Genomic DNA, 26,723 nt, shown 5'->3' with positions numbered 1-26,723 from the left:
ATTGAGTAAATGATGTATCATGCACACATATGGACCATGTGTTCTAAAAACATGTAGAGACAGTTATTACAAAAAAATTAAAGATTCATGTTAAAAAAAAACAACCCAGCAACCCTAAATATCCATGGATAAACAAATTGTAGTATATCCATACAATGGAATACCGTTCAGCAATGAAAAGGAACAAGCTTACTCACATATGTACCAACGTGGATGAATTTCAAAAAAGCCTTATATTAAGTGAAGGATACTAGACACAAAAGTCCACACAATGTATGATTCCATTTGTATGAGACTCTAGAAAAGGCAAAACGATAGTGACAGAAAGCAGATCAGTTTCAGTGATACGGGAGGGGAGAGATTAAAGTGAAAAGGGAACGAGGGGTCATCGGGGTGATGGAAATGTTCCATAGCTTGAGAAGTAGCTATACAACTATAGACATTTGACAAAAATCATCAAACTACACGCTTAAAATGGGAGAATTTTAGTGTGTAATTGCACCTTAATATGGCTGATTTTTGTAAGACCAAAATATTTTCTCCCTCTTCTCACTTCTTCATACTTCATCAAGAGTCTTGAGAATAATTTCTAACTTCCCTCCTCCCATTGCCCCCCATCACCTAATTATTAACCCCCCTCCAAGCAGCAGGAAAAAACACCAACTTTTTCCTTTTCTTCCCTTCAACTGCTAGCTTGGATTTTCAGAGACCAGATGGCTCGTAACTGAGCCAAAGGAGTCCAGGAGGCCAGAAAGCAGGACAATGACAAAGTTGGGGGTGGGGTGGGTGAGCTGGGGAAATGCTGGCCCCAGGCCTGGGGCTGAGGGCTCCAGGAAGGGCAGAAGCAACAGTGTGGAGCTGGTGATGGAGACCCAGCCCCCTCTCCACACCGCTGGCCCTGGGGAAGGTCAAGTCGCTGTAAACAAGGCTCTTATCCCTGTCCTGTTTATCTCACTGAGTTATGGGGATTTGGTAAGACTTTGAATGTGAAACTGCCTTGGGAGAAACCTAATAAGCCCTGCACAGATGCACAATCTTATAATGACTATTACTGATATCAGTCTGAGCCAACGAGGGACTCCGCAGCCGCAGCTCTGCTGCCATCAGAGACCTACCAGGCGCCATCCCCCCTCCCTCCTCCCGGCCCCGCTCCTCCTGTAGGCTCCAGGGCGCAGAGGAAGGGGTGGGCTTCCTTTGCCCCTTGGTGCCATCTGCAACTGCACAGTCCTCCTCAGAAAGCTTTGGAAAGGTCTTAATAAGGCAAGTGATGATGGATGTCCCAGCAGCCAGGGGCAAAAAGCTACAGAAATGTCACCCTGGTCCGGTAGGCCCGCGGGCTCCAGTGTTCTGTCCCGAGCCTGACGAAGGCTGAAAGCTCGGATGGGCGTCCCTCTCACCAGGCTTTGCTTCTCCTTCCTTGTCTGCTCAGTCTCCTTTGGGGGAGCTTTAAAGGTCATCAAGTCCACATCCCCACCGCCAAGGAATAGGGGTTACAGAGTCTGGGAAAAGAGCTGCCTGCCTCTCCTTTTCAGAGAGGTTTCCCCTGAAAACACGCTGCTGGCTCTTTGAACGTTCATATGGACGAGTCTGGTCTTGCGGAAACGCTGTGCTTCTCTCCTGTGCCCTGAGGAGCCCCACCAGCTGCCCCAGGGCCCACCCTGAGGTCAGGAGGCAAGTGGAGAAGGCAGGGCATGGACCTTCCACTTCAACCAGTGCAGGTCCGATTTGGTCTGATTATGTGTTAGAGACACCCATTGGGTTTGATTTGGGGGCTGGGGGAATAAGTTTCCTTGTTTTAAAAAACAAGTGGGAGGGACTTCCCTGGTGGTGCAGTGGTTAAGAACCCGCCTGCCAATGCAGGGGACACGGGTTTGAGCCCTGGTCCGGGAAGATCCCACATGCCGGAGCAACTAAGCCCATGCATCACAACTGCTGAGCCCACGAGCCACAACCACTGAAGCCTGTAGTTGTGCCTAGAGCCTGTGCTCTGCAACAAGAGAAGCCACCGCAATGAGAAGCCCGCGCACCACAACAAAGAGTAGCCCCCGCTCACCGCAACTAGAGAAAGCCCGCGCACAGCAACGAAGACCTAATGCAGCCAAAAATAAATAAATTTATTAAAAAAACAACAACTGGGAAAGTATTCTTCTAAGCAAAAGCCCGCCTCCTGCGATTGATTACTAAGGCTGCTCCATCTCTCCAATCGATTGCAGTGGTCTTGGAGAGGAGCTGCTGGCCGCCCTCCCAGCGGTGGCCCACCCCGGCCCTCCTTTTCTCACTGCCTGGAGCCAGACTCCTTGCGTCATCCTGCCTAACTCCTCGGTACAGCCTTGCCTTGGTTTCCTCATCTATAAATGGGGTTAACAATAGAACTTCTCTAAAGCGTTTTGAGGGTGAAATGAGTTAAGACATGCAAAGAACTTACAATAGAACTTGGCACACAGTAAGTGCTTAATAAGTGTCAGCTGTTTTTTTTTCCTTTTTTAAAAATACTTATTTATTTTGGTTGTGCCGGGTCTTAGTTGCGGCGTGCAGGATCCTTTTTAGTTGTGGCATGCGGGATCCTTTTTAGTTGTGGCATGCGGGATCCTTTTTAGTTGTGGCATGCAGGATCCTTTTTAGTTGTGGCATGCGGGATCCTTTTTAGTTGTGGCATGCGGACTCTTAGTTTCGGCATGCATGTGGGATCTAGTTCCCTGACCAGGGATCGAACCCGGGCCCCCTGCATTGGGAGCGTGGAATCTTATCCACTGGACCGCCAGGGAAGTCCCTGTGTCAGCTGTTATTAATATCCCCCTTCTGCCACCCTTGCCTCTCTCCCTTCCATCTCAGGAGAGGGGTGCGCCCTCCTCTCCAAGCCCCATCATCCGGCCCTGTCCTCCCCCGCTGGTCTTCAATGCTGTCACTGGCACAGGCTTTTGCTCATCAAATCTCTCATCCTAGAAACACTATTTTTCTCTACAACTGCCTCCCCCCCACCTTCTGCTTGCAGGTGCTTCCTTTCACCTTGATCTCCTGCCAACCTGCTGGGACGCGGCTCCTCCCCGGAGCCCTAACAGAGCTTTCCCCAGGGAGCCCCCCAGGGTGTCCCCCAGCGATCCGGTTGCCAATCCAGCGGGACCTTCTCAGTTCCTCATTGACTCAACTTTTCCCAGCCCAACCTTCCTTCTTGAAACACCCCAGCCGCTGGCTTCCGGGGAAGTGGTCTGCCCGGTGGTTTTCGTGGTGATCGGAGGAACCCTGCGGGGAGGAATCCGTGGAGAGGAAAGGGGCCAACGCCAATAGCAGCTGGCCAGGCAGTGCTTGTGAGCATCCTGAAAGTGAACTTTCCGGTGCAGTCAGGCCCGGCCAACCACCGCGATGCACAGAAGAGCCGCCCCGGCAAGCGATTTCTGCGCGGACAGATGCTGTTGCTGCTTTCCAACCCGGGGTGGTTTTTCAGACACCAGGTCTTGGTTCCTACCAGCTCTCACCTGTGGACTGTGGGCGTTTCCCTCCTCACTAGGCTGCAAGCCGCTGCAGGGAGAGACCAGTCTCTGAATCTGATTTCAGTGGAATGACTACAGCTCTTCCACACCCAGTACCCCTGCCAGGTGGACACTCTCACGGCCCTTACTCACATGGCACAGACGAGGGGCCTCTGCGGAGAGAGAGGAAGCGGCTTGGACTCACTTACGTGTGGGTTTTCCAAATTTTCCACCCAATTCAAACTACAAACAGCGACCCCGTCTCCTTTTCACATTTCCTGAAGAGGGCATCAAGGCATCCCATCCCCAACAGGAAAACCGTCTCTCGTCCTCACTCAGAGTCGCCCATGGAGCCCAGAAGACAGCGGACGCTCCACAACGGCCTGCCTGTCTGTCTACGCATCGTGTCCACACTGCCTGCCAGGAACCCACGGCCACACACACAACACGACGGACTGGAGAGGCAGAGATGCTGCCCTCCATTTCACAGGTAAGGCAGAGGCCTGGGCCCAGCCCCAGGGTATATTGCTGCCACAGCAGAGGCTGGGGCATGCGGTGGACCGAACAGGAAGCCTGAGTGCCTTTACAATTAGCTAAACGAGAAAATGTTCAGCTCACAGCCCACCGTCCTAGTAACTAGAGGTCACTCCATTCTTGAACGAGATGCTCTATTTCCCAATCAAACAGCAAACGCCACATCTTGGGTGTCCGCATCCCCATCACATGCACCGGGCTGGCCACTGATTACCTGTTCGATGTTTGCTGGGCTGAGGGCAGAGTCTGCCTGGGTCTAGTGCATTCTTCTTTTTTTTTTTCCAGTTATGCAACACAGCGTTATCAACTATGCCTTACATCAGCTCCTCAGACCTTATTCATCTCACAGCTGAAAGTTTGTACCCTTTCACCAGCCTCTCACTATTTCTCCCATCCCACCCCCAGTCCCTGGCAACCACTTTTCTACATTCTGTTTCTATGAGTTTGACTTTTTTTTCTTTTTAAGAGTCACATACAAGTAATACCATGCAGTATTTGTCTTTCTCTGTCTGGCTTATTTCATTAGCAAAATGCCCTCAAGTCTGTCCATGTTGTCACAAAAGGCAGGATTTCCTTCTTTCTCATGGCTGAATAATATTCCACTGTGTGGAATATATATATATCTCACATCTTCTTTATCCATTCATCCATTGATGGGCGTTTAGGTTGTTTCCATAACTTGGCTATTGTAAATAGTGCTGCAATGAACATGGGAGGGCAGATATCTCTTCCAGATCCTGTTTTCGCTTCCTTTGGATAAATACTCCAAAGTGGAATTACTCGATCATATGGTAGCTGTATCTTTAATTTTCTGAGGAACCTCCGTACTGTTCTCCATAGTGGCTGCACCAATTTACATACCCACCAACAGTGCACAAGGGTTCCCTTTTCTCCACACCCTCACCAGTACTTATTTCTTGTCCTTTTGATGAAGACCATTTTAACAGGTGTGAGGTGGCATCTCATTGTGGTTTTGATTTGCATTTCCCTGATGATCAGTGATGTTGAGCATCTTCTCATGTGTCTATTGGTCAGTTTGTCTTCTTTGGGAAAATGTCTATTCAGGTCTTCTGCCCTTTTTTTTTTTCTTTTGGTGCATCGGGTCTTAGTTGCGGCACCCGGGATCTTCGCTGAGGCACGCAGGATCATTTTATCATTGTGGTGCGTGGGCTCTTCATCGCGGCGTGCGGGCTTCTCTCTAGTTGTGGCACGCGGGTTCCAGAGTGCGTGGGCTCTGTAGTTTGCGGCACGCAGCCTCTCTAGTTGAGGCGCGCGAGCTCAGTAGTTGTGTCAGGTGGGCTTAGTTGCCCCACAGCATGTGGGATCTTAGTTCCCCGACCAGGGGTCAAACCCGCATCCCCTGCATTGGAAGGCGAATTCTTTAGCACTGGACCACCAGGGAAGCCCCTTCTGCCCATTTTTTAATCAGATTGTTTATTTTTTGCTATTGGGTTGTATGAGTTCTTTACATATTTTGAATATTAACCTCTTATCAGTATATGATTTGCAAATATTTTCTCCCATTCGGAATGTTGCCTTTTCATTTTGTTGATGGTTTCCATGCTCTGCAGAAGCTTTTTTTTTTATATTTATTTAATTTAATTAATTTATTTATTTATGGCTGTGTTGGGTCTTCGTTTCTGTGCGAGGGCTTTCTCTCTAGTTGCGGCAAGTGGGGGCCACTCTTCATCGCGGTGCGCGGGCCTCTCATTATCGCGGCCTCTCCTGCTGCGGAGCACAGGCTCTAGACACGCAGACTCAGCAATTGTGGCTCACGGGCCTAGTTTCTCCGCGGCATGTGGGATCTTCCCAGACCAGGGCTCGAACCCGTGTCCCCTGCATTGGCAGGCAGACTCTCAACCACTGTGTCACCAGGGAAGCCCTGCAGAAGCTTTTTAGTTTGATAGCCTCCCACTTGTTTCTTTTTGCTTTTGTGGCCAGTGTGTTCCTTATCACGCTTGGCACTGTGCTGGACACACAAGGCTGCCGTCTCTTCCCTTCAGTCCACCACCTCACTGTTTATACAGCATCTTCTCACACATCTTTTAATCTTTGTACATGGGTTAGATCTAGTTATTCCCGTTTGCAGATAAGGAACAGAGAAGTGATCTGGTTTTTCCCAAGGTCACACAGCTGGTTAGGGGTGGAACCAGCACTGAGCCAAGTTCCTCTCATCCTAGGAGTACGCCCCACGGAGCAGCCAGGAAGCCACGGATGCTCTGGGGCAGAATCCACCGAGGCCCCTTCTCCAACTGCAGAGGGTAGCTCGGTTCCCGAAGAGCCCGCAAGCTGTAGGTTTGGGAACAGCGGCATTCGATCCCTGCCTCCCCACTGGTGTGGCTGTGGACACCCCAAACCTATGCACGCACAATCCTGCACACACATGTGTGTGCACATGCACTCACTCTTCGCTGTGTAGACACACACACGCACATATACATATTTTCACATGCAACCCTGCAGGTGCACGCACACGTGCACGCACACACACACACACACACGCAGAGGACTGAGACCAGGGATGTTTCGTCCCTTACATGAACCCTCCTTGAACCCTCCTGACCACGTGGGCCATGGAGGGATACGATGTCCTGTGGGGACTTACAAATCATCCATCCATGGCTGCACGTGGGTGACACTCTGCCTGTCCTCTAGCCCAGTCCTCACGGCAAGACAGAGATGAGTGGGCCAAAGGCCAAGCTCAGCAGCATGAACAACTGTCACATGGATGTGTCATGTGGGGCCACCAGCCTCTGTGTCCCTGAACACTGAGCCAAGTTCCCAATCAGGCCTTGACTTGGGAGGCACTTCCCCAACGCAGGGGACTCCCCTAGGGTGGGGATAGCTACGTCAGGGTGTACGAGGCTAAAGCTTGTGGGTGAATCTTGAAGACACCACTGTAGCTGTGTGACCTCGGTGGGTCACCTTAACCTTTCTGGGCCTCAGTTATCACATCTGTGAAATGGGGATAATAATACCTTCCCATTAGGATTGTATGGAGAAAATGAGATTAGAAGACGTACATAAATGCCTAGCCCACAGCAGAAATTAGTACGTGGATGTTGAAAGAAAGACTGCATAAATGAGTAAAGATCAAATGGCTGCGGGTTGGGCTTCCCTGGTGGCGCAGTGGTTGAGAATCTGCCTGCCAATGCAGGGGACACGGGGTCGAGCCCTGGTCTGGGAAGATCCCACATGCCGCGGAGCAACTAGGCCCGTGAGCCACACCTACTGAGCCTGCGCGTCTGGAGCCTGTGCTCCGCAACAAGAGAGGCCGTGAGCCACACCTACTGAGCCTGCGCGTCTGGAGCCTGTGCTCCGCAACAAGAGAGGCCGCGATAGTGAGAGGCCCGTGCACCGCGATGAAGAGTGGCTCCCGCTCGCCGCAACTGGAGAAAGCCCTCGCACAGAAACGAAGACCCAAGACAGCCAAAATAAATAAATAAATGAATAGCGTTCCCTTTAAAAAAAAAAAAAATGGCTGCGGGTTGCACTGCGGGGCTCTCTCTGCAAGCTGCTCTCCCTTTTCTGCCCCTTGAGCCCCCTGACTTTCCTGCAGGGGTGGATCACATTGCTCCCTGCTCAAAACCGCCACCCAAACAACTTCCACCCCACAAACCCCTCTGGAGGACCCCTCCAACCCTATCTCTCTCTCTCTTTCTCTCTCTCTCTCCACCTTTCCCTTCTATTCTTTGAACATGTGTTTCTTCCAGCCCCAGGGCATTTGCACAGAATGTTTTCCCCTCAGGTCTTCCCATGACTCTGTCCTTCACTTTATTTCTCTGCTCAAATGTCACCACCTAAGTGAGGTCTTGCCTATCAAACTCCCTCTTCCCAGTCACCCCCTTATTTTTCCTTGTAGTCCTTATGAGTGTATATATCCATGAGTTACTTTCCTGGTTTAACATCTGTCTTCTCCTCTCGAACATGAGCTCCATGATGGCCGAGTCTCTGTCTGACTTGTTCGCTGTGAATCCCCAGCACCTACAGCAGAGCCTGACATGCAGTAGGTGCTCAATAACTACTTGTTAAATGGAGGTACAGATAGGACTCCAGCCCTTAAGGAGCCTAAATAAAATTTCCATCCCTAAATAACAATAATACGCTCAGCTTCCCTCTCTCCACATTCCTTTCTCCCGTACAGCTCAGCTCATCAGTTCAAGATATTTTCATTTTTTCCCAGCCCCCAGCTAGCCGATTCAGGCTGATCTATTCTGATGGTTCTTGAGTGGGGAGCTGCATCGGAACCCTGAGAGCTTCCTTTAGAGTAGACTTGGCTGCCCTCCTTCCCCTAACCTCCTCCTGAACGACAGTCTCCAGGGCGGAGGCCATTTGGATGCATGTTCCTGCAATCGTTCCTGCAGTCATCTGCAGGAGGAGAGAGGCTGCGAGCAATGACCCCAGAATCACACCCCCGGGTTTGAATCTGGACGCTGCCTCATGGTGGTTGCTTGAACGAGGTGGGGGGCGGCGGCGGTTCCTGACCCTCTTGTGCCTCCCCCCCAACTGTAGACGTTATTGAGACAGAGTGTCGTACAGAGTGAAGTAAGTCAGAAAGAGAAAAACAAATATCGTATATTAACGCATGTATGTGGAATCTGAAAAATTGGTATAGACGATCTTATTTACAAAGCAGAAATAGAGACACAGACATAGAGAACAAACACATGAATACCAAGGGGGAAAGGGGCAGGGTGGGATGAGTTGGGAGATTGGGATTGACATATATCTATTGGTACTATGTATAAAACGGATAACTAATGAGAACCTACAGTATAGCACAGGGAACTCTACTTAGTGCTCTGTGGTGACCTAAACAAGAAGGAAATCCAAAAAAGAGGGGATCTATGTATACGTAGAACTGATTCCCTTTGCTGTACAGTATAAACTAACACAATATTGTAAAGCAACTATACTCCAATAAAAATTTTTAAAAAAAGAAGTTATTGAGACATATATTGAGATAAAGTTTGTAAGGCACTTAACACAATGCCCAGCCCACAGTGAGTGCAAGATAAAAAATTAGCTTTCATTAAATTATTATCCCTTTCCTCCAGGCAGTGAGGCCGTGTTCCTTAGCCTCCCTGCCGTGTCCAGCGTCGGGCCTCTCCTGTGGACGGCCCGTCCCCGCAGTTGGCTGAGACAAACATGCCACCGTTCCTCCCACCTTCAAGAACAATCTTCTGTCTTGAACCCTCTTCCCCCTCCAGGAACCACCCCATTTCTTTACTCTTCTTTCTAGCAAAATTCACCGAAGAGTTTTCTATACTCACTTTCTGCAGTCCCTCCCATTCTGTCATCTTCTAAACTTCCTTTTAAATTTATTTATTTATTTTTTTTGGCTGTGTTGGGTCTTCGTTTCTGTGCGAGGGCTTTCTCTGGTTGCGGCAAGCGGGGGCCACTCTTCATCACGGTGCGCGGGCCTCTCACTATCGCGGCCTCTCTTGTTGCGGAGCACAGGCTCCAGACGCGCAGGCTCAGTAATTGTGGCTCACGGGCCTAGTTGCTCCACGGCATGTGGGATCTTCCCAGACCAGGGCTCGACCCCGTGTCCCCTGCATTGGCAGGCAGATTCTCAACCACTGCGCCACCAGGGAAGCCCTAAACTCCTTTTAGAGAAATTTCAAACATACATTTCTGCCAGTCTTCTACCCCCATCTTTTTTGCTGGAGTATTTTAAAGCGTACCCCGGAAATAATACCATTTCACCCAGAATGTATGTCTAAACAGGTAAGAACTTTGAAAAGATATCACAGTATCATTATTATAGCTAACTAAAGTAACAGTATTTCCAATATCTGTGTTCAAATTTCCCTGATGGCCTTAAACATGTCTCGTTACAGTTGCTTCATCTGAATTAGGGCCTAGTCAAGGTCCACACTTTACCCTGGGTTGATTTGTCTAAATCTCTTTTCCCTTCTCTTTTAAACCCAAACCAATCAAGCTTCCGCCCTGCCCCTTGCTCTACCCAAGCTGTGCTTTTCAGGGCACCAATGACCTCCGCGCTGCACAATGGACTCTCCTCCCTGCTCACCCCCTCCGGGAGGTGACTCTGCTCCCGCCGTCCTCACTGAGACCCCTCTTCGCTGGGACACCACGTGCTTCTCAAGCTGTTCTGCCGCTTCCTCTTTGGCTCTGTGTCTCAGCTCCCATCCCCACCTCTTGCCACCGGCGCGCTCCAAGGCTCCATACCGGCCCTCTGTGGTCTTCTTTTCTCACTCGGTGGTGGTGTCATCCAGCCTTGAGGCTTTAAAAGCCCTCCCAGATTTTTATCTCCAGTCCATCCAAAGGCCTGCCAATCCTCTCCAGTGCACATCTCACAGGCATCCCCAACTTAGCGTGGCTAAAACTCGACCCCCTCCGATGTCCCTGTCTCATCCTTCCAGTAACTTCAGTCCAAACTCTTGCACTCATCCTCAACTCCCCTTCCTCTCATACCCACGTTAATCCCGCAGGAAGTCCTGTGGTTTGATTGCTTATCCCCACTTGCTGCCATGGCCTCTAGTCCAAGCTACTTCCGTCTCGTACCTGGACTTCGCAACCACTTCCTACCTTATCTCCCTGCTGCCGGCTGGCTTGCTTCTTCCTCAAGTCTATTCTCAACCCAAGCTCAACCCAGCAGCCGAGGTCCCTTTGAAGCATTCTCTGCTTAAAACCATCCACTGGCTCCCAGTTTTTCTTAATGTGGAAGCCAAACTCTTCACAATAGGTTCCAAGGTCCTATCAGTGTTTCTCAACAAGAAACGCTGGCATTTGGGGCAGGAAGATTCTTCCTTGTGGGGATGGTCCTGAGCACTAAAGGGTGTTTGCTGTAGCCTTTGCCCACTAAATGCCAGCAGAGCAATGCTTTCCCCCCCTTAACCCTGCCAGCCACTGCGACAGCTAAAATGTCCCCACGCATTTCCAAACACTGCCTGGTGGATTTGGAAATACCAGGTGAGAACCTCTTACAAGATCTGCTGCAGCCCTGCACCCTCCCACCCTCCCTCCACCCACCAAAGTCTCTGACCTCCGATCACTCTCCCTGCACTCCCTCTGCCCCTGTCTTACCTGAACAACTAGACAGGCTCCCTCACTCACCTCTGTGCTGCGCCTGCCTCGGCCAGGAAAGCTCCTCCCCCAGATGGCACAGAACCCCTCCTCCAGGGCATTTCTCAGGTGCTCTCTTAGCTCTCCAGGAGGCCTGCCCAGGGCACCCTGTCTGAAATTGCAAATCCCTTTATTCCCAGGCCCCCTTGCTCTGTTTTATTTCTCCCCAGAGCACTTATCCCATCAGACGTACTCTATGTTTTCATTCTTAAACTTCTTTATTTTTTGTCTATAAGCTTCCTGAAGGGATGTGGGGTTTTTTGCTCACTGCTGTACCCTGGTACCTGGCACAGTAACTGTCACACAGCAGATAATCGATAAATATTTGTTAAGTGAAAGAAAGAATACAGATGCCATGAGCATATACTTATGGTGAGAAGAAAACAAGCACTTTTAAGCCACAGGAATGAAGAATTAATTTCATCGTTAGCAAGGACTGGGGTGTGCTCAGCCCGGGGTGGGAAGTAGGGGAAGAGGCGATGAGAAACTCCGTTTATTAGATCAGTTAAGGAAGACTTCCTGAAGGAGGTGGGGCTGTAGGACTCACTTTCAGCTCATTTTGAACCAGATTATAATATCCTGGGAGCTCCCCCAGCCCTGAGGACTGCAGACAACTCTTCCAAGCTGGAAGAGTGCTGAAGCGTTTTCAGGTAGGGAAGCCCGCTCCCTTAATCTTATTTCTACTGCAATTTACCAATGTCTGTAGGAGGCTCCAGCAGCAGGTCCGCAGCTGGAGGGCCAAGTTCAAATGGAGCCCCTGGATAATGTCTGCCTACCTATCCACCACCCACCCCACCCTCAGAAAAGCCCACCCCAAATGATTACACAGAGGCAGGCTACCCAGAGCTTGCCTTCTACACGCTCAGCAGATGAGAAGAAAGGACCTAGATTCACAGCCACACAATGGAATACTTTACAGCTATTGAAAGGAATGAGACAGCTCTTTTTATACTGAATATGGAACGATCACCAGGACAGATTATTATTAGGGGGGAAAAAAAACACAAGGTGCAGAATAGCATATAGTATACTACCATTTGTGTAAAAAGAAACATACACATATCTAAACAAGTATGTGTATATATATATATACTTGCTTGAATATACATAGACTATCCCTGGAAGGATGCACAAGAAATTTCTAACAGTAGTTGCTGGGGACAGCGGATGGGGGTAGGGTTGGGGGCGAGTGGGTGGGAAACAAGGGCGGGGAGACACTTTTCACTGAAAACACTTGCATCTTCCAAATTTTGGACTATGTTGAAGTATTACCTGTTTGAAAAGAGTAAATTAACTTTTAAAAAGAACACAACCAGATTAACAAAATGAAAACCAACAGAGCCATGTGAAAAGTTCAGCTCTTTGGGTGTTAAAATGAAAGCCACTTGCAGAGAAGTACAGGTGGCCAGAAGTGGAAGGACAGCAGAGAGAGCCCAGGGACTTTCATTGACCTCGTTTGACAGGTCCCATCTGTGTGGCCCGGGGCCGAGAAAGCCAGTGGGTTCCTAGGTGCCATCCAGAGCCAGGCAGGGTCCAGAACCTGCAAGGTTGGGGGGAGGGGGGAGGGGGGAAGGGGGAGGGAGGGACTCCCCTTGCCCCCGCTGGCCGGGCCACACCTCCTGGGCCACAGGGCTGTCTCCAGCTCCTGTGTTCTGGGAGCTAGAAGCCAGTGACCAGGTGGGCAGAGACACCCCCAGACCCACGTTGAGCAGAAAGTGTAGGCGGCAGTGTGCTCACCGGAAAGAAAAGGAGAAAGAAAAGGAGGCGGCTGGAGGGAGCGGTCCAGAAGGCCAGGGAGGGGGACTGACTGTCTTCAAATATTCGAGAAGCTGTCAGGGAGGGAAGGAGGAGCCCTGTTCGGAGCCCTCGGGAAGCCTCTACCTTCAAAAATCACTTTCTGGCCCAGTTCCTGCCAGAGGGGTCCCCAAATAACTGCTGTCCTTCGAGTTCCCACTGCGCCAGGCGCCTGGGTTGCTCGGTGCTTTATTGGCATCAACTCTGAATTTTCACAGCGGTCCTGGGAGGTTATCACTAATCCTAGCCCCATTTTACGGACAAGGAAGCCAAGGCTGTCATTGCTGAGGATCACGGTTAGTACATGACCGAGTCAGGGTTCAAACCCGAGGCCACCTTCTGAACTGCTATGGTTATCACAGGCTGGGCCAGAACTCGAAGACTTGTATTTGTACAAAATACAAATATAGATATGGAAGGCTAAGCCGGAGCTGGGATTCTCTGGCCAAGGTGACTCGGGTACAAGGAAGGCTAGGGAGGTGGATGCTCGGTAGAACCGGACCTCCGTGACACCACCCTGATCCCGAACCTCTGAGCCGCCCCCGCGGCTTCCCCCAGGAAGGCGATGGCCCTCCCCCCCCAGCCCGGGCAGTGGCCCACGGAGGCCGGGACAGCAGCGCACGTCCCGCCCGGAGCGCCCGCACCCTCGGGCAGCGGCCCGGCCTGTCGGGTCCGGGGCGGGGTAGCAGCCCGGAAGCTCCTCCCCCGGGAGGCGCGCGGCTGGGATGCTCCCAGACGACGTGGGCGGGCGGCTCGCCAGGCTAGGGGGGAGGGCCGCGGGGGTGGGGGGAGGGGAGCAGCGGACCCGCGAGACGCGCCCCTCCCCAGCCCCACGGGGCCCGGGCGCGCAGTGGGGGGATGGGGGGCAGCGGCCGCGCTTCCCGGGCGCGTGACTCAGCAGCCGCCACGCCGGGATGGGCGCCGGGCGCGCGGCTTCCGGGCGCCGGGATGGGGGCTGGCTCTGCCGCCCCCGCTGGGAAGCGCCGAGGGGCGCGTGGGCGGGTAGATTCTGCGCCGCCCGCCGGCCGCTCGCCAGGCCGCCCACGCAGCCGCGAGCCCGGCTCGGCGGGTCCGCCCCCGCGGAGCCCCTGGGATGCGCCGCCCGCGGAAGGGCTTCCCCAGGCTCCGGGCGAGTCGGGGGGAGGGGAAGGAGGGGGCTGCATCCTTAGCGCTCCCCTCCAGCTGTTGACGCGCGAATGTCCAGAGGGGGCCCCGTGGAAATTCCTGGGAGTCTGGAGCTGGAAGCCCCGGCAGAATTCACCCCGCCCTCCCCGACCTGCGGGGCCTGGCCGCCCTACACCCGGCCCCAGGGTCTGTCTCCTTTGTTTTCTCGAAATGGAGAGTGGATTCTGAGCTCCCTTCCTAAGGCTCTTACCATTTGGAAGTCACTTTGCCCATCTAAGGTAAGTGCTTTCTGCTGCAGCAGCCTCTGAACAGCCCTGCTTTGCCACAGACTCAGTGAACTGAGGGCAGAGAGGGGCCCAAAGGTGGGCAAAGACTGATTGTCCCCGTTGGGCAGAGGGGACACCAAGGCCCAGCGAAGGGGGAGCGGTTTGCTGCAAACTCACACTTGGGGTCTGTGAGGGTGGGCACAGCAATCGAACTCGGGAGTCCTGGCTTCTGGGCTCCCTCCCCACCCCGATCCAGTGCTGTGCAGCGCGTTGCCTTCACCTGCCTCTGGAATTTCCTTTGGCCCACCCCCACGGGCTCTTACGAGTTGAGTAGCTTCGGGAATGTCCAAGATGCCCAACCAGCCGGTTTGGAAGCACCAGGGCATCTCCGTTTGTAAAGACCAGGCTGTGCACTGGAAACGCTGAAACTAGACATAGGCAAGAGATTCCCAACTGCTCTGCAGAGTTTTTGTTGCTGTTGCTGTTTTAAATAATCATTGTGTTGGATTGATGTGTTGAATGCAAATTGTGGTAGTTTGGAATCATTTATCACAGAAGAAATGGTGGAATTCCCTTGCCTTTCTGCTGGGATGGGGAGTGCATTCCTGATTGGAGGCAGGGGGACAGCTGGTTTGACCTGACTTGTCCAGCCTAGAGAGGTCATGGGCGCCTGTCCCTGGCCACAGCTAGGCCAAGTCAGGTGCAGGGAAGGTCACGCTGCAGCTTGGCATGCGTCTTGCTGCTGCTGGTACCTGAGCTTCCAAACACAGTGCGTCACTAGACCCCCAGATGTCTCGCCCCTACGCCGCCCACCGTCCGGGCAGCCTTTTTCCCAAGAGCTCACAGCCTCCAGAGGCCAGGTCTCCTTCACGCTCGAGGCAGAGTGAGGGGTAGAAAACGGGGCGTGGAGGCACCGTAGACTCGCCCCATTTTATAGACGGGAGGAACTGGCTGGCCAGAAGAGAGAAACAAGCACGCAGAGAAAAGGAGAATGAACCCAGAATCCTGACAGGGTGATGAGCCCTGGGGGAGGGGAGACAGGGAGAAGGCCCGTGCTGTGTGGTGGGGTCCTCACCCCTTTCCCCCAGCCCAAGTCAGGAAAATACTCACCCACGCTCAGACGCGCCCCCTCAGTCCCACAAACGCAGCCACGCCAGACTCACATCCACTCACCTCCCGGCAGGGTCCTAACGTCTCCCTGACCAGAGCTGACACCACTGCCTGGCAGAGAAAGAGGAGAGGCCTGGAGCCGGATGCTGCTTCCTGTTGCTTCTCCCAGGCCAGAGTGGGACCCCAGAATCCAGCTCTCCTTTGTCTCTTTCTACCTGGAGACATGGCCACGATTCCGGCTTCCTTTCCCTCCCATCCTCATAGGCCCATTTCCCATTTCTGGTTCAACCTGCTGACGGGCTGTGTGTGTGGGTGTCTGAGGTGAAACACTCCAAGGGCTTTCTCATGCTTCATTCTTTTGTTTGGCTGTGCCACGGCATGCGGGATCTTCGTTCCCCAGCCAGGGATCGAACCTGCACCTCGTGCAGTGGAAGTGCGGAGTCTTAACCACTGGACCGCCAGGGAGGTCCCTCATGCTTCATTCTTAATGCAGCTTCCCAGGCTGAAGACTGGACTGGGCAGAGGCTGGGGGCAGAGCGGGAGGAGTGCTCTCCATACTCACGGGTAGAATTGAGGTGGGATCTGTTAGCTGCGAGGGGCATCCAGGTCCCCCTCACTCCCCGGATGGTCTTAAGAGCTAAGCCTCTGATCCAGCATCTCCCGGGTGTTCAGCTGCAGAAACTGTGCTCGTGGGCCAGGGCACAGCCCACCCGCTGGTGGGCTCCCTCCAGCTGAGACCTTCTGCAGCCCTGACTCCACACCCCCTCCCTCCACTCAAGGGTGGACGGGCCCGCCTGCGCCCTGCGCACTGAGAGTTTATTCCTTCTAGCATTACACATCACACACCTACTAGGTGTTGAGCTGGCCTCCATCCCCCATACTATTCATCCCCACCATGACAAACCCCAATAGAGCTGTGTGAAATTTTGCCATCCAAAAAATTATTTTAAGAGCCTAGAAAGGATCAAAAGTGCTTACCAAGCACCAGGATGCTCCTTCAATTCCTGCGTTATGACTTTTACACGTGAAGCTCCTTGGGGAAGTATTCCGTCTCCAGCCCAGATAATTACTTTTCCAAGACAAGCCGGTGTGGGAGTGAGTGCCCTGGGTCCCTGCCCTTTGCTTACCAGGCCCAGGCAAGGCAGTGCTAATTCTCTGCAAAATACAGTGGAGGTGAAGACCATTTAGACTCTCAACAGCGTCCCCCATGAGCCCTTCAATGCCTTATGAGCCTCCTGCCCTGGCCGCTAGGCATCCTCCTCCCTTATCAAACCCGCCCTTCAGAAACTGCTCAGATAAACGCTTTCATGCTGAAGTGCAACAGTCTAATAGAGCCAAATGTGTTGTTTTTCTTCTGTCCTAGGAGAATTTGCATTTTAACAAGGGGGATAACCTTGAAGTACCCAAAGGAATCTCTACTTGTGGAATTGCTGGCATAGGCGAGATATTCTGGAAGGCAGAGAGACCTCCGTGGAATGCCTGAAGCCCCCATAACTCGCGGTAAGTCTGGCCATGCACACCCACGGAGCAGTCCTGACTGGTCCTCTTGGTCCCTAACTATATTGATGAGAGTACTGGATGAAGAGTTTAGAGAAGCTGAGTTCTAAACCTAGTTCGGCCACTAACCAGTTTGGAAGCACTAGTCACTTCTGTCTCGGGCCATAGTTTTCTCATTTGCCAAATGAGAATTTCGGTCCAAATGACCTAACAGGACCTTTCCAGCTCTGATATTCACCTGACTCCCCAGAGGGGCTGGGGGACCCTGGTCCGGCTCCTAAGGCCCTCCAGCCCCTGCAGCTGTGGCCCGGAGGAAATGACCTGCCACCATACAGCGTGAGGGTGTGGGGCAGCGGGGCACTTCTCTGGACTTGGACAGGCCTGCAGGCCCCCTGTTCACAGAGCCTGGGCCCCAGCTGGCGAGGAAAGGGAGCGCTCAGCACAGCCCGGGCATCAGCATCGCAGAGTTACATAACCCTCCAGATGGGATATTCCAAACAGCAACAGCACGACAGCCTTTGCCCCACGCCGTGCCTCAACACACACACACACACACACACACACACACACACACACACACAGCCATGACCACCTTGCCACCTTTTCTTTTCCATTTGTTTTGTGTTTTCTAGAAGGTATTGCATCTAACAGGGTCCTTACGAGAAGAAACTCCTTTACCCTCTGGGCTTGACCAGAAAAAGCAGAGTCCCCCTCCGGCCACCCTCCCCCCCAGCCTCCACCAGAACCCCACGTCGGGTCAGGCCTCCCCGTTTCTCGGCCCCTCCCTGCTGTTCTGTCTCGCTTTCTGACCTCAGAGTCCTGCAAAGTGCGGTTCTGCCTTCTCCCTTCCATTCCCGGGATGGAAGAATTTGGAGCAATGGATTCAGCTTTCATTCCAGCAAAGGGGAGGCAATCTCCTGGCTCAGACTCCAGTCCCCCACTCTCCACTTTTGTCCTTGTCACGTCTGCGTACTAGATGAGACTGTAGTTTCCCCATTTAGAAAATGGATGAGGTCATTCTCATCCCCATGGGGTGTTGGGTGGTAGCTCAGATCCCTTCAGTGTCCTTAAGACAAGTGCAAACAATCTGAAAATGCAACCGAAGAAATTTAGGTTGGGCTTAAGGAAGCATTTCCCAGCTATACAGTTGTGAGACCTCATTGTAGATCACTAAGGGATGGTGATTTGTCCTGCCTAGCTGCATTTTAAGGCAAGCGCCCATTCACATATCTGGAATAGCTTGGGTGCACACTCTCCAGAGGTAGGGGAGTGGTTGAGGAAAGGTCACTGTAGAAAGGTGGCCTGGAAGAATTCCTGAAGGAATCCTGAACCTGGATTCTCCTCGATAGCTATGGTCTAACTCTGGATGAGCCTTGGGCCCTGGTTTCTTTATCCGTAGAAATGTTACAATATATTGAGCACTTACTTTGTGCCTGAAACAGTAAAAAAAAAAAAACTATCTAATTTTAAAATTTAACAACCACCCTTTAAAGTAGATATTATTCTTCATATCATAAATGAAAAAACCAAGGCTCAAAGAAGGTACACCGTGAATGTAAGGTATCCCAGCTGGTAGGTGGTAGAGCAGGATTCATACCCAGGTATGCCTACCTCCAAAGCCCGCATGAAAACAAAAAACCCTTTGCAGCCTGTGTGGGAACCCGCGCTTTGTGCTTTTCCAGAAGCAGAGGAGGAAGGCGCTGCAGTGGCCCAAGCCTCGGAGGTCCTGCCAGATGGCCTTGCATTTGGGGATCTGCCAGGTGCAATGAAAGCATCCCCAGGACCTCTTACTAAGAAACCCCTTACGTGGGACTTCAATCTAAGATCCAAGCCTCTTTCCAGACCAGGGTCCAGCTGCTTGTCCTGGCTCTCCCCACTTTTTCATGTCACCCTCCCTTTCATTCACTCTCCGCCCCAGACCTGACCCCCATCTGCCGTTTTTCATAAGTGACCTTTGAAACTCAGGCCGCATAGATATTTGCTGAATCAGCAGGACCAACTGCTGCTCCTCCCGCTGGGTTTCAGGCCAAGAGGAAGACGCGCCAAATGCCTGTGCAAGGGCCTCTGGTGTTGCCTGTGTGGGTCCAGGAAGGGGTCCGGGTAGGAAGGAGATGGCAGTGGAGCAAGGCACGCGGGCTGCTGAGCAGCAGGGAGGCCGTTGGGTTTTCCTGAGACCGGGGTGACTGGTTTCTTTTTGGATGAGAGGGAGGGAAGAACGGTGGTCCAGGCCCTCGGAGAGGCAGGGGACAGCAGATCGTCACAAGTGCCTGCTCCGTACCAGCTGCTGAGTGAGCAAAAGACACCCAACGCCCTCTTCTCAGTGAGCCTTCGTTCGGCCCCCTTTTCCAGGTGAGCAGCCAGAAGTTCTCTCCTCGCTGAGATAGGAAAGAGACGGAGGACAGAGGGCCAGGGAGCAAGGTGGTAACGTTGCTTCCTCAGCAAGAAGGGCTTTTGGCCGCAAGGCAGAAAGGACCCCGGGCACCGAGATCTCCTTCCCACGTTGATGGGTTTAGCCTGCTCGGGGGAGGGATGATGGGGGCAGGGGCTGTAGGTCAGAGGGTGGGATGGTAAGCACGTGTAGCACAGACATCTCTGTGGATCGACTCCTCCTGGCTCCGTCCCCCTTCCAACTCTCCTTGGCTCTCGCTATTCCTGTCATAAGCCCTTGACGCCAACCAAGGAAACCTTCTCTCTGGGCTCTGAACATGCTTTGTACGCTCACCCTCTTAACCCCATTCTGTCCTGATAGAGGATGGCTCTGGGCACCTGCAGTCTGCTTCCACGTATTTAGATGTTTCTAGATCTGTGTCTCGAGTGTGTTGAGCAAGGACTGTCGGCGTCTTTCCTGTCTTTTCGCAGCACAGAGTGCAGGATTTTGAACGGACCGGATGCTTGATACAGTAGAGTTGACTGACAGACAGACTGTCATACTCTCTTACTAGCTCCCAGGAGGGGCCAGTCTTGGCTGTCTGCCACCTCCAGGCAGACAACCCTGACGCGGCAGGAGCAGAGATGCCGGCTCCCATCAGCATCTCAGACAACAGGCTAAAGAGCGCCTCCAGTGGTCTTCCAGCTGTGCCCCGGCCTCCAGGTAGCATGAGACCGTGGTGCTCAGAAGATGACTCAAGATTTAGTTTATGCTTAGGATGGGAGCAGAGAGGAGGAGACTTCCCTACGCAGCTTAAATGGAAGCAAAGGATGGAAGGAAGAAAATACAGGAGACGGAACATATTTGAGAGGAGGGAAGAAGGGTAAGAGCAAAGAAAGGAAAAGGACAAGGGGGAAAAGTAGGGAGGAAGAGGGGTATAAAAAAAGACAAGGGAGGAAGAGGAGAACACAGGAGCTATTCGGACTTCATGGTCCCTTGGAGGTAGGGAGCCCAGGGTAGGTGCTGAATTTGAATCATAAGGCAAGAATCTTTGCCACCCTCCAATAATCCTCTGCCCGTGGGCTTGGGGACTTGGGCAAACCCTAGGATCCACTGGCTCTAAGTGCACGGCTGGGTGGGTGGACCAACATGTGCTCAGACAGAGAAGTTGTGGCCACACTGAAGCCAGGAGCTTCAGGTCGGGTCATGTGCTTCCATGATGTGGAGGGGATTTTGCCAGGTCAAGCTGAGGCTCTGGCTCCAGCCAGGAAAGGGATAATCAATTCTGTAGATGCTGTGAGCCTTGATTAAAAAAATAAAGAGGAGGAAGCTAGATTGCTGCTCTCATTAAGAGGCAAAGGCAGTGGGGGCTGGAGTTTAGCAAGAGCCAGGAAGCAGCAGAAAAAGAATTTTAACCCCTCGGGTGTCGTTCTTCCGTGATGTCTTTGAGCTCACCCACACCCACGTTGTTGCTTCCTTGGCCCGACCTCCAAGGCCATCACCTTCGTAGCTCCCTCAGCTGAAGGAGGGAGAGAGGCCAGGTTGCATGTTAATGCAGATCTGATGACAATTCAACAGTCTATTATTTCCCAGCCCCAGGGTCCCCAGGGCTCCTGCCTCTCCTGGATTTGGGGAGGAAGATGAGTTCTGGGGCTAAGAGATAAGCTGTGCAGTGAGATAATGCACCTCACGCTGCCTGGCCCCGGTAGCCCTCACCCACCCCTCAGCAACCTCACCAGAGCTGCATTCTCAGCCTAATGAGTCCAGAGAAGAGGAAGTAAGAAATGAGAACGGATTTCAGCAAAATTATGACCCAGGGACCCTCTCCGCCGGCTCTTCCTCCTACGTCAGCATGCCCAGTAGAGAACTGATTCATCAGGGAGATCCCCAGGAGAGGCCCCAGGGAGAGGGCTGCTGGCTCAGCTCTCCCTCTCCCCATGTCACCGGATCCATGGAGAGGTGCCCCTGCCGGCCGCCTGCATCTAGCCCTACACCACTGAGAGGCTGGGCAGAGGAGGACAAGACATGCAAAATTGGGGTCGTGGGTGGAGAGCAGGGTGGGGCTAAACATGTAGTCAGCAAAGATGATTCCTTCCTGAGATTCTGCGGGGGGTGGGAAACTTGGATTGAAGTTAAGCAAAACAGTTGGAAGAAATGGGTGATCCAAAGGGCATTCAGTCCGCCTAGATGTCCGTGATTTCCCATGCGAGCGGGGAGGGAGCTGCAGGAAGAGGGAGGAGGCATGCATGTCTGAGCTCTCTAAATCTCTGGGTGTCCAGGCTTGGGGAGCAGGGGGGAAAAGCTGGAGGATCTGGAGAAAGGAAGGAGTTACTGCTGGTTTTAACCTCTCGGTCCCTGGCACAACTTCCCGAGTGAAAGATTTCCAAAACTTCCACTCTCTTCCGCCATTTCAACTACTTATTTTTGTTCTGCTCCCTTGGGAAGCAAAAGCAGGACAAGGGAGAAGGAGAGATGAGGACACGACGGTTTCTCTCCAGTTTTGACATGTGAGGATGGGTAGGAATCCAGGTGATTCCTAAAATCCCTGGATTCCCAGCAAGAGCACCTGAGCAGGAGAGTTTGGGCTCTTTAAGCCACCTTGGGGGCCACAGCAAAGTCCTTATCCAAGAAAAATGATCTTTCCTCAACCGGTCTTGCCCACACAGTCCCCTGAAGGGATGCAAAGAGTGTGGGCATGTGGTGGAAGAGGAGGGAGACACCAGGGGGCATGAGGAGCGGAATCAGGTGAAGAACCACAATTCCCAGGAAGCTGTGGCTGCCCCCCGGGAAATGGAATGGGATAGCTGCCCATATTTGGGGAAAAAGCCACATAGTATCTTGGATTTTTTTTTCTTTTTCTTTTTTTGCCTTTTGCCTTTTGCCTCTTGCTGAGCCATGGGCACTGAGGGAAAACTGACTTTCTGCTTTTTCTGCCAGATAAGGAAAGAAAACCGTTAAACTGAAGGAAGGGCAAATGGGCCACTGAGGAAGGTAGGAAGGAAAACCACATCTTCTTGGGACTTGCATCAAATGCTGCGGGATCATCCTGGGTCTTCTGCCTAAGGACCAAAAGTTCTGGTCAAATCTACCCTGTGTCCTGACCCAACTTGTCTAACTCTGCAGTAGATGTGAGGAGAAAATGAGTCTACATCAATTCTTCACAAGTAGCCCTAGACTAAAGCACGCCAAGGCTGCTGAAGATGATTCTTGGCTCTCCACCCTTCCCACCCCCGCCCCCAACTCCCTTAGCATCCCCATCGTCAGGGTCAGGTGCTGACTAGGTTCTGATTTCCCGTGAGGTGTTCTTCCATCACCTGTCTAATCAGAGAAGGGAAGCTGACGTGGTCACAGCCTTTCCAATACAGAGGAGAGAATATTCCAATCCTCTTTTATTTCTTCTTCCCATATCTCTAGTTCATGGACATTGGGCATAAAGAAAGAGCTTGAAGTCCTAGAGTTTCTCATCAGGGGCTAATGAGCATATTTCTCTCTGGACCTAACATGGGATTCCAGTCATCACCAAATAACCAGGGGGAAGCAAGGTTTGCAGTCACCAGCCACGACAGAGATTTAAACAGGAATTCCATCCAAATACCATCTCCGTAAGCCAACTGTCTCTCTCATCATTATCCCCTTTCCACGATTGCTAGCATCCTGCACAGAAATCCTCCTTGAGTCAGAGGAAAAAGCTATAACCAGACTGAATCCAGACACTGTAAAGGGATCCTCTATGGGCCTGGTGGGTTGTTACCTTGCACCCCTCTGGGTCTGTGGGCATTCAGAAGAAAGGTGCCCACTCAGGTCAGAGCAGAGTAAGCTTCCCCAAATGAGCCACTCCTGGCTTGGGCTCCCACTGCATCAGTTAAAGAGCCACCTCGTTCCTCTGGGAAACGCTTTCTCCCACCCTTCCTCTTCCTCTGTCTCCAGCCCCCCTGCCTTCTCACATCATCCTGCCTCTCAGCCTTGTGCTCTGCCTTCTGAATCCCCTCAGACCCCAGATCTACGGTTCCTGGACCCTGCCCTTTTTCAAGCTCTCAACATTTCTCTTTGCCAAGCCTCCGTCTTTTTCATAGCTCACTCTCCATTCGAATAATTTTACTACCCAAACTCCCATCCAGATTTTTCCTAACTTGAAAAGATTCTTCAACTGTTCTCTTTTCTTCAGTTTAATCTGCCCCCCAGTCTTGTCCCCTTTAAAATCTGCCAGTTTCCAATAACCCTCATTTCTTTCCTCCTTTGCCCCCAGTGATGGTTGGGATACTCCCGTTTGTTCCAACACCTCCCAAGCCCTCTCAAACACTGATATCATTCCCTCCTTTCCCCCAAACCTCCTTGACACACTTCTCCCCGCAAGCACACTGAAGGCCCTAGTCCTTCAGTCTCAGGTGCACCCCACTTCCCCCTTGTCCCCTCCTCACGCCCATTTGCTTCCCTTCCTCCCGGCACGTTGGTCCCCGTGCCGCCTTCCCCACTCACTCGGGTCTCCTGCTCAGGACGCCCTTGCCGAGGGCGGCGGGGGATTTGTGCTGAAGGAGGGTTCCAGCAGCGGCGCAACAACTCGGGGGACGCTCCTTCTCCTTGTCGGCGACGGCCCCGGGCCCCGCCGGGTGCTGGTGGGGCGGCTGGGGTGCGTGAGCCCTGCGGCTGGGGCCCGGCTGGGGCTGCGCCAGGAGCTGTCCGTGGTGCTGAAGCGGGGGCTTCTCGGGCGCGGTGGGCGGGAGCTGTCCGTGGTCTTGGGGCTGTTCCTGGGCCCCGGCGGCGGCGGCGGCGGTGGCCGCGGTGGCCGACAGCGGGGCTGGCGACGGGGGGACGAGCCCGGGCGGAGGCAGGGCTTGCAGCAGCTGCTGGTGCTCCCACAGGCTGCGGTTCTCGGCGCTTAGCTCGTCCAGCCGCCGCTCCAGCTCGTCGATGCGCTGGCGCTGGGTGTGGATGAGGCTCTGCTGGTTCTGCACGATGGCCGTGAGCTCCTTGAGGTAGAGCACGGCGCGCACCGGGTTCTCCAGCAAGCTCTCCATGCCGCCCGCCGCCGCCTGCGCCCTGCCTGCGCCTGGGCGGGCGGCGGGGAGCGCGAGGGCGCGCAGGAGCCGAGCAGCCCCGGCGATCCGCTCGCCTCCCTCTCCGCCGGCGCCGCGTCACCGCCACACGGACATTCACACACGCACGAGGGGCGGGACCGCGGCGCCAGGGCCCACCCCTCCCCCCCCCCCCACCTCCCACCTCTAAGCTTCGTGAGGAGTCTCGGCTTCCTGCAGGGCTGGCAGAGGAGCAGGATAAACGAAGGGACCCGGGATGGATGAAGGGGATCTGGCGAGAAAGGGAAAGCCGGCCAGGAGAAAGCGGCGGCACCGGGAAAGTGCGGTGGGACCCGTAGGAGAGGAGAAGCAGATGAGGACAGAGGAGGAGGAGAGAGCGGCTGGGAGAACGAGGACGCGGAGAAAGGAAAGGTGGTGAAAGGAGAGCGAAGTGTATTAAAAAGAGGTGGTCTGAAAGGTCACGGGTTCTTTTTCCTATGTGCAGTCATCCCAGAGGACGGGGGTCCACCTTAAAGCCCTTCTGAGGAGAGGCCGCACGCTCGGCAGTCTGTCCTGCTGGGGGATTCCCTGAATCGGGAGGATCCGAGGACAGTGAGGGACCCCAGAGAACGTCTGGTCCTACTTCTCCAGCCAAGGAGAAAGTTAGGGTGGGAAGGCTGTTTACGCTGGCTTTTCTCTGGGAATGGACCTCAGGACAGTTTTGGCCACTCTAATGGGAACACAGACTAAAAAAACCGGGCCCTCTGTGTCATAGGGCTAATGCTTCCAGAAACTTCTTAAGAGAGCATTCTGTTTGAAAAATATTTATGAAATGCATACTACACCGAACACTGTGCTAGGTGGTGGTAAGATAAGGATGACTAGGACGGGCTCTGGCTTCTTGAAGCTTATGATTAAGTAGGAGAAACAGGTAATAAATATTTAATTTCAATATAAGGCGGTAGTTGTAAGTGATAAGATAGAGATTGCCCAGAGGGCTATAGGAGCCCAACAGCTTGGGGATTTGGGAAGGCTCCTTGGAGGGAATAACACTTGGAGTGGGAAGGATTTTCTAGAAAGGGGGAACAGCATAAGCAAAAGCTCAGAGAGAGGAATCCACATGGACTGAATCATTCATTACTTTCTACAATACATGTACATAAAACACTAAGTGCTAAGTAACGTACTAGGAACGATGTAGTCTAGCCCTAGCATGGACCATAAGTTATAGTTTCTATAATCAAGATTACAACCTAGTAGAGTATATACAGCATGCACATGGATATCTAAAATACCAATCAAAATTTCTGTAAGAGCTCTTCAAGCCAAGTGCCATAGGAGTTCAGGGGAGTGGGAAGTTGTGTTTGACTATGGTGATCTGATAAGGAGGAGGTCTTAGTCAAGCTGGGCCTTGAAGGATGGGAAGTGCTTCAAGCAGAACAGAGGAAGGTAGGGGAGCTATGTCAGGCAGCAGGAAAAGACTAAGGAATGGAAATAGAGCACCTCCGTTCAATGCAGTCTGGCAAAAAAATGACCCTTTCCTCTGGGCTATGAGTACCCTTAGCATATCTGTTGTACTGTTGTATCTTGCACACAGGTGGGCCACCAGCCTCCCTATGGACCTGCTCTTCCCCCCCCCCCCCCAGAGTAGGCATATCTGTTGGTACCACGTGTCCCGTGAGCTGGGCCAGCCAAGCCCATCTGGTGCCAGACTTGAGTGACATTATGGGAAAGGATCTGTGCTCTGCAAATAAATACATTGGTTTCTCTGCACTTGTGTTTTTATTTTGCTTTCCTCCCATTCATTTTCCTAGCAGACTTCCTTTTGTAAAGAATGCATGAAGGAAGCTTAGCCACAGCTGAGCCAGCTTCCAGGAGGATGCTTTGGTAGTGACCAGTATTCCAGCTGAGGAATGGAGGTTGAGGGGTGGAATGAGGGCCCACAAAAACTCAAGCACTTTTCTTCTGAATTTTCTTTGCTTGCCTAGTTGATTTGTTGTCTAAATAAGAGTTGGGTGTTCATAGAAACCAATACTATTTCTATAAGCGAAACAGCCTGCAGCATAATTCTCTATGGAGCTTGTTTAAAATGCAGATTTCTGGGCCTCTTATTAGTCCTGCTGTGTTGGAATCACTTGGAATGGGGCCCAAGTGTTTTCATATTTTTAACTTTTTTTGTTTCATTTAAAGAAAGCTTTATTGGGTTACAACTCACATGTAATAGTATGTACCCACTTTGAGTGCACAGTTCAATGAATTTTGACAAATATATACACCATTTAATCAAAATTTCCATCACTGCAAAAAATGAGGTTACTACCTCATGCCCCTTTGCAGTCAATTGCCGTCACCCTCATCCCCGGTCAACCACTGATCGGCTTTCTGTCAAGACAGATTAGTTTTGCCTGTTCTAGAATTTCATGTAAATGGCAATCATAGAGTATATACTCTTTTGTGTCTC

General features: G+C 52.4%; 1 protein-coding gene and 1 long non-coding RNA gene across 2 annotated transcripts in view; one reads left to right on the top strand and one right to left on the bottom strand.

Annotated features, from left to right (window-relative positions):
• IQSEC3 (IQ motif and Sec7 domain ArfGEF 3) overlaps positions 1 to 24,265 on the bottom strand; it is a 98,387-nt gene extending 74,122 nt beyond the window's left edge. Inside the window, exon 1 of the mRNA XM_061204937.1 lies at positions 23,727 to 24,265. Coding sequence (XP_061060920.1) covers positions 23,727 to 24,265 — 539 coding nt within the window. The remainder of the gene's footprint in view (positions 1 to 23,726) is intronic.
• On the top strand, positions 14,115 to 22,222 carry LOC133100628 (uncharacterized). Its single transcript, XR_009702505.1, has 3 exons — positions 14,115 to 14,287; positions 16,749 to 16,885; positions 22,188 to 22,222. It is a non-coding gene; the product is annotated as an uncharacterized LOC133100628 (long non-coding RNA).
• Positions 24,266 to 26,723: the final 2,458 nt, after the last annotated feature.

This window comes from Eubalaena glacialis, chromosome 11 (genome assembly GCF_028564815.1).
Source record: "Eubalaena glacialis isolate mEubGla1 chromosome 11, mEubGla1.1.hap2.+ XY, whole genome shotgun sequence".
Lineage (NCBI taxonomy): Eukaryota > Metazoa > Chordata > Mammalia > Artiodactyla > Balaenidae > Eubalaena > Eubalaena glacialis.
Note: the sequence above shows the minus strand (reverse complement) of the source record. Positions and strands in the feature narration are given on the sequence as shown.